Below are 7,095 nucleotides of genomic sequence, written 5' to 3' on the forward strand. Positions count from 1 at the left end.
ATTGCCATAGACAAGAGCACTTCCAGAGCTGCACACGTTTGTTGAAACATCTCAATTGGTATTCCATCGATTCCTGGAACCTTGTTTTTTGCCAGTGCCTTCAGTGTAGCTTGGACCTCTTCCTTCAGTACCATCGGTTTCTAATCATGTGCTGCCTCCTGAGATGGTTGAAGTCTAGGAGACTAGCAGTCTGAATTCAGAGTACAAGCTCCAGGGGAAGGCTTTCTCTTTCTGTTGGCTCTGGGGAAAGGTCCTTGTCATCAATCTTCCCCCGTCGGGGAGCGTCTCAGCACAGGGACCCCGGGTCCAAAGGATGTGCTTTTCTCCTAGCTCTTGTTTCTTAGTGGGATGAGGTCCCCCTGTTTCTCTGCTGGCTTCTCTCTTTTATATCTCAGAAGAGATTGACTCAAGATACAACCTAATCTTGTAGATTGAGTCCTACCTCATTAACATAACTGCCTCTAATTCTGTCTCATTAACATAGAGGTAGGATTTACAACACATAGGAAAATCACATCAGATCACAGAATGGTGGACAGTCACACAGTACTAGCAATCATGGCCTAGCCAAGTTGGCACACATTTTTGAGGGGCACAATTTGATTCATAACAGATACTTAATGCCAACATTCTTTTCTAAGTAGGCTAAAGTATTATTTGGTTCAGCAAAGACTTCAGGGGATAATTTCAGTTCAAGGTTTAAAGATTTTCTCAGGGTAATAGTATTGGGGGTGTCATCTGACCTCAATGGCTCCAGAATGTCTAGATTCCATGAGAATTTTAAATATTGTTCCTCATTCCCCCTTTTGATTGTGGTTTGCTTTGGTTTTAATATCCTGTGGCCTTGTAGGAGCAAGCCCAAGAAGTGACTTGTCTGCTTTCTTATGTGGGCCTGAGGGGCCTTTCTATGAGATGAGAAGGTAGACCAGATACTCTTTCTGGTCCCTTCCTCCTGTGACATTCTCAGCTGCTGGAATGTGAAGAAGACACACCAGGCATACCTCAGCCTCCTCAAGAGAGCTCCCCTGTACCAGCCCCTTCCTAGGGCACTGTGTTCCTCCCCTGGAGGAACTCTGGGGGCAGAGTCTGGTTTTAGAGTCACCCTTTCTCCTAGGAAGTTTTCCTAGTGTCCTAAGGACAGGTCTGCTTTGCATCTCTCCCTACTGGTCATATTGTCTCTTAGTCTGGAGTGATTGAGCTTGGACACTTATTCTTGCCTCGTCTTCCCTGACCTTCCTCACCGCCTTCTCTCTTTCACATAGCAGGGATGCCATTTAGTCAGTGACTTTTATGCTTTGCAAAATCCTTTTTATGCACATGTTTTAATCAGCTTATGGTGATCACAGGAAGTCAGAAGAACAGGAAAACTTAATGCCACTCTACAAATGACAAGATGAGGGTCTGAAGGTCAGCCATTTGTCCAAGTTCCCTCTGTAGCAAAGGAGCCCTGGTGGCACTAAGGTTAAGTGCTTGGCTGCTAACCGAAAGGTTGGTGATTCAAACCGACCCAGCAGCTCTGCAGGAGAAAAGACCTAGTGATCTGCTCCTGTAAAGATCACAGCCTAGAAAACCCTATGGGGCAGTTCTACTCTATCACTTGGGGTTGCTATGAGTCAGAGTCAACTCAGCAGCACCCAACATCAACCTCTGCAGTAAGAGGTAGAGATGAGACTAGGGCGCTGGGCTCCTGAGGCCAAGCCCTGTCTGTCTGCCGCCTGCCCTCCCTCCACCAGCCGCCCTTCTTGCCCCATCTAGCCTTTCTGCAGATGTCCCTAAGGTAGAGGTGTTGGAAGGGGAGCTGGCCTGGCTGAAGGAGCACCTGTCCCAGTTGGACTCCCCGGTGGTGTTTTGTCACAATGACCTGCTCTGCAAGAATATCATCTATGACAGCACCAAAGGTACGGCTTCTGTGGCCCTGGCCGGGTAGCAGCAAAGCTTCGGCTGATTGGTCAGCTGGCTCCAGGGTCCTGCTCTGCAGGCTGGCTCATGGTCAAGCATAAGGAAACCCTCTAGTCTAGGGCTTATGCTAATTTGTATCTCAAAGGAGAGAAGGGGAAAAGGAAACAGGAATTCCTACTTAGAAAAATGTATGTCTAGAAAGAATTCAAATACATGATTTGTGGAGGCTGTCAATGTTAGGGCACCCAAGCCATTCCTCCTACGAGCTCCTTGGATTTCCAAGGATGCATAGCTGGCCCAAGGCCTTCATAGTGAGAGCCTGCTGGTGTTCCCAATGAGGGCTTCACCCGCCAGTAGTGCTTAGCTTTATGGTCTGATCCCCAGCCCTGCTGAGGATAGATGTCATTAGATGGGGAGAGGCTGAGGATCCAGCTGTATGAGGGGGACCCCTGCACTGGGGACGAGCAAATGGACAGATGGAAGGAAGCAGCTTAGAAGACTGCTAAAGAGGCGGTTGGGTTAGGCTGGGGAACTGGAGAGGCCAGCGAGAGTCAGTGGGTACATTCCCGAAATCTGGAGAAACCTTAACCAGGCCCTATTTCTAGATCCCTGGGGACCCACCCTCATTGCTTCTCCTCTGTCTCATAGGTCATGTACGGTTCATTGACTATGAATATGCTGACTACAACTACCAAGCGTATGACATTGGCAACCATTTCAATGAGTTTGCAGGTGAGAGGGGCATTACTCTTTGACCTGTGTGCAGGCCATCCCTTCTGATGGAGGGCTAGGTCCAGAGGGAGTCTGGGGGGACCTGCACTTCGTGTACTCGACAGCCCCTGTCCTCAGGGGTATCACACTTGAGAGGGGAAGATACAACCTGCCTTCAGAGAGCTCCAAGTCTCATGGGGAGGAAGGACCCACATAACACTGACCAGATCTCTGCTAGCCCATGTGGCAGTATGGTGTGAATTGGGAAAATGCTGCCTCTGTAGGATCCTTGAGGGTACTTGGCTTGGCATATGAGTTAGAAAAAGACCCCCTTCCTCTGGGCAGACACAGCCCCTGCCAACTTGGTCAGCACAGCACAGGATGACTTCAGCCCTCACTGGCCCCCGTCCAAGCTTTTTTATGTCCAGAACAACCTGCACTCTCGTACATAAGGGCCCTATGTGCAGCGAAGGAGCAGAACAAGCTGTAAGTAGTTATTTGCCTGAAGACATAATGAGAGTAATCGAGATGGAACTAGATAAAAGTGTGTACTCTGCAACTTGACTTCCCAAGTTCAAATCCTGATTTTGCAGCTTAGTAGCTGTGTGACCCTTGGACAGGAAGCTCCAGGGATGATGGGGCCTCAGCTGGGCAGAGCAGTTGGGCTGTAGGGTGGGGCACGGAGCAGAGGCTGGCACCGGCAGGGCACTGGGCCTGCTGAGTGCTCAGCTGCCAGGCCCGGTGGCCTTTCCAGAAGGGATCATTCTTAAGCATTTAAGTCCTGACCCACCACAGAGAGCAAAGTCCAGCTGAAATTTCTCCAAAGGGGCAGATTGCATCCCGCTCCCAAGTGGAGAATGGAGGAGGAAGCAGCTAGCATGGGGGAAGGAGGAGTGCAAATGAGGAGGACAGGAGCTGGGGACAGGGACCTCATGGGTTCTCAGGAGCAAGGAAGATACTGGACTGGGAGTTGGGAGATGAGAATTCCAACCGTGATCCCACTTCAAACTGGCCATGCGACCTTGGGCAAACGTTCTCTCTAGGCCTTTGTTTCTCCATCTGCATAAGAAGATCCTTCTCCAGTCTCGCCTTTGGCCTCAGGAGACTGGGTGTGTTTCTCCAGGAATACAAGGGACACTTGGGAAGGACATGAAGGAAAGAAGAGGGTGGAAGAGACCCTGGGGAAAGTGGCTCAGTCCTGGTCCTATCTTAAACAGACCACTTCTTTCTGTACCAGCTCTTAGCTCTTCGTGGCACCAGGGTCTCTGTCACCACGCCCAGGCTGTGATTGACATACACTGGGTTGGCAGTGTTAGGAAGCCCCGTAAAGCAGGCCTAGAAGGAATCAGAGCCATCCAGTCCAGGGTTTCGGAGCCTGGCCGATATCAGAATCATCTGGAGAATTGGACGGGAGCCTGTATGTTTACTAAGCTCTCCAGTGATGTTTCTAAGCAGCCAGCTCAACACCGATCCAAGAAGCAATGTTTGAGACCCACACATCAAGTCCAGCCCCCTCGTGACAAATGAAGAAATTTAGGCCGGTACGAAGAAGGGGGCATCCCTGGGTAGTGCAGATGGCTAAGCACTCGGCTGTGAACTGAAAGGTTGGCAATTTGAGTCCACCCAGAGGCACCTCGGAAGAAGGGCCTGGCAATCTGCTTCCGAAAGTCAGCCACTGAAAACCCTATGGAGCACAGTTGTACTCTGACACACATGGGGTTGCCGTGAGTCGGAATCGACTCAACAGCAACTGTTTTGTTTTTTTCTTTTTAGGAATAAAGGACTTGTCCAGGTTCACCTGGAGGTTAGCATTGGACCTAAGACTACTGGGACCCCTGGTTTAGTGTTTTAGCCAAGTGCCTCCTGCATGTGGAAGTTTTGCACAGGGCATGGGGGATACCATGGTGCTGGTCAAGACTGCCTGCTCCCTGCCTCGTAGGGTTCTGTCACTCCCAGGCCACGCTGTCCCCTCAACCAGTCTGCATCCCTCTGTACTCTCAACCCCACTGAAGCAGTGCCTCCACCTGGGATGGGTATAGACCCTCCGCACAGAGGGTGGGCTTGCTGGTCACAGACGCTGTGTGTTCCCAGGGCCGCCTCCTTGGGCACAGTCCTGAGCCGGGGGTGCAGGTCAAAGGAGGTGGAGGCTTTGAGGGGAGAAGGGAACGCCTACTGAGCTGGAGGAGACCCCAAGGGGGGCCATCTCCCAGCTCCTCTGTCTGGCCTGCCTCCCCATCAGGTGTGAATGAAGTCGATTACTGCCGGTACCCCTCGAGGGAGACCCAGCTGCTGTGGCTGCACGACTACCTGCAGGCACAAAAGGGGACGGCCGTGACCCCCAGGGAGGTGCAGAAGCTCTACGTGCAAGTCAACAAGTTTGCCCTGGTGAGTGCTTGTGACTGGGAGGGGCGGGGGAAGGAGGAGGCAGAGCCCAGGGGCAGGCGTGAGGGCCAGGGACACCCATCATGCTGCTCTGAGCCCCTGTCCTAGAGGTGAGGTTGGGCAGTCATTTTAGTTGTCCCTTTATTACTAAGATGCCCTGATCCCTGCTCCCCCGTGTCTTAGGCTAGAGGAGCAAAACCAGTTAAGCGCTTATATATATATATATGTTTATATATGTATAGAGAGAAAGAGAGAGACAGAAACTTCTCTCAAGAAAATAGCTCATACGGTCCAAGAGGTCGGCCAGTCACAAATCCTTGGGTCAGGCATCAGGCTGGAGGCTTCTCCTGACTCATGTGGTTGCAGGGGCTGATGAACCCAAAATTAGCAGGTCAGATGGCAGGCTACTGGCTCACAGGGTTGCGGGAGCTGGTGAATCCCAAAATCTGTAGGTCAGACGGCAGGCTGCTAGCTCACATCCCAAGAAATGAAGGTCAGAGGATGATGAGTCGAATGCAGGATCCACAGGGAGCTTTGCCAGAACATATATATGTATACACACACACACACACACACACACACACACACACACACACGCATGCACATATATATACATATGTATATTGGATGCAGGCCACACCCCCAAGGAAACTGATTGGCTTTCAACTGATTGGCTATTCATATCAGATCACAAAATGGAGGATGATTACATAATACCTACCAAACCACTGAGAATCATGGCCTAGCCAAGTTGACATCACCACCTTAACTGTCACCCCATTAACTCTAGCTTCTTTCTTTCCTAGAGAAATACTTCCAAGAAGGATTCTGTTACTTTCCCCAGCTTCCTATTTTAGCATTTCTCTCGTTTGGACAAGTAGTTCTTTTTTTTTTTAGAAATTAGATTTTATTTTATTGTTGTGCTTTAAGTGAAAGTTTACAATTCAAGTTAGTCTCTCATGCAAAAATTTATACATACATTGTTATATAACCCTAATTGCTCTCCCTATACTGTGATAGCACATTCCTCCTCTCCACCCTTGATTTCCTGTATCCATTCAACCAGCTCCTGACCCTCTCTGCCTTCTCATCTCACTTCTGGACAGAAGCTGCCCATTTAGTCTCATGTATCTACTTGAGCTAAGAAGCACACTCTTCACGAGTATTATTTTATGTCCCAGAGTCCAGTCTAATCTTTGTCTGAAGAGTTGGCCGTGGGAATGGTTTTAGTTCTGGGTTGCCAGAGAGTCTGGGGTTCCACCAGTCACAGTTGGACCATTAAGTCTGGTCTTTTTACTAGAATTTGAGTTCTGTATCCTACTTTTCTCCTGCTCTATCAAGGACTCTCTGTTGTGTTCCCTGTCAGGGTGGTCATTGGTGGTAGCCGGGCACCATCTGGTTCTTCTCCTCTCAGGCTGATGAAGTCTCTGGTTTGTGTGGCCCTTTCTGTCTCTTGGGCTAATACTTTCCTTGTGACTTTGGTGTTCTTCATTCTCCTTTACTCCAGGTGGGCTGGGACCAACTGATGCATCTTAGATGGCCGCTCGCTAGCTTTTAAGACCCCAGACGCCACTCACCAAAGTAGGATGCAGAACATTTTCTTTTTTTTTCATTTGGGAATATCTTTTATTTTTTATTTTATTTTATTTTTTTATTGTTGTGATTAAATGAAGTTTACATTTCAAGTTAGTCTCCCATACAAAATTTTTATACATACTTTGTTGTGAGACCCTAATTGCTCACCTCATTCTGCGACAGCACACTCCTCCCTTCCGCCCGATTCCCCATGACCGTTCAACCAGCTCCTGAACCTCTCTGCCTTCTGTTCTCACCTCTGGACAGAAGCTGCCCCTTTGGTCTCTTGTATCTACTTGACTAAGAGGCACACTCTTTGCGAGTATCACCTTACATCCCACAGTCCAGTCCAATTCCTGTCTGAAGAGTTAGCCTCGGTAATTGTTCTAGTTCTGGGCTGACAGAGAGTCCAGGGGCCATGCTTTCCGGGGCTCCTCCAGTCTCAGTCAGACCATTAAGTCTGGTCTTCTTACTAGAATTTGAGTTCTGCACCCCATCCTTCTACTGCTCCATCAGGGACCCTCTGTT

At 49.4% G+C, this 7,095-nt stretch overlaps 1 protein-coding gene across 4 annotated transcripts in view; it reads left to right on the forward strand.

Annotated features, from left to right (window-relative positions):
- Window positions 1-7,095, forward strand: part of ETNK2 (ethanolamine kinase 2) — a 42,978-nt gene that overhangs the window by 14,188 nt on the left and 21,695 nt on the right. For all 4 annotated transcript variants that reach the window (XM_004375254.2, XM_012555245.1, XM_004375253.2 and 1 more), the window contains 3 exons: window positions 1,756-1,898; window positions 2,548-2,631; window positions 4,850-4,995. In XM_004375254.2, coding sequence (XP_004375311.2) covers window positions 1,756-1,898; window positions 2,548-2,631; window positions 4,850-4,995 — 373 coding nt within the window. The remainder of the gene's footprint in view (window positions 1-1,755; window positions 1,899-2,547; window positions 2,632-4,849; window positions 4,996-7,095) is intronic.

This window comes from Trichechus manatus, unplaced genomic scaffold (assembly GCF_000243295.1).
Source record: "Trichechus manatus latirostris isolate Lorelei unplaced genomic scaffold, TriManLat1.0 scaffold00035, whole genome shotgun sequence".
NCBI classification, from domain to species: domain Eukaryota; kingdom Metazoa; phylum Chordata; class Mammalia; order Sirenia; family Trichechidae; genus Trichechus; species Trichechus manatus.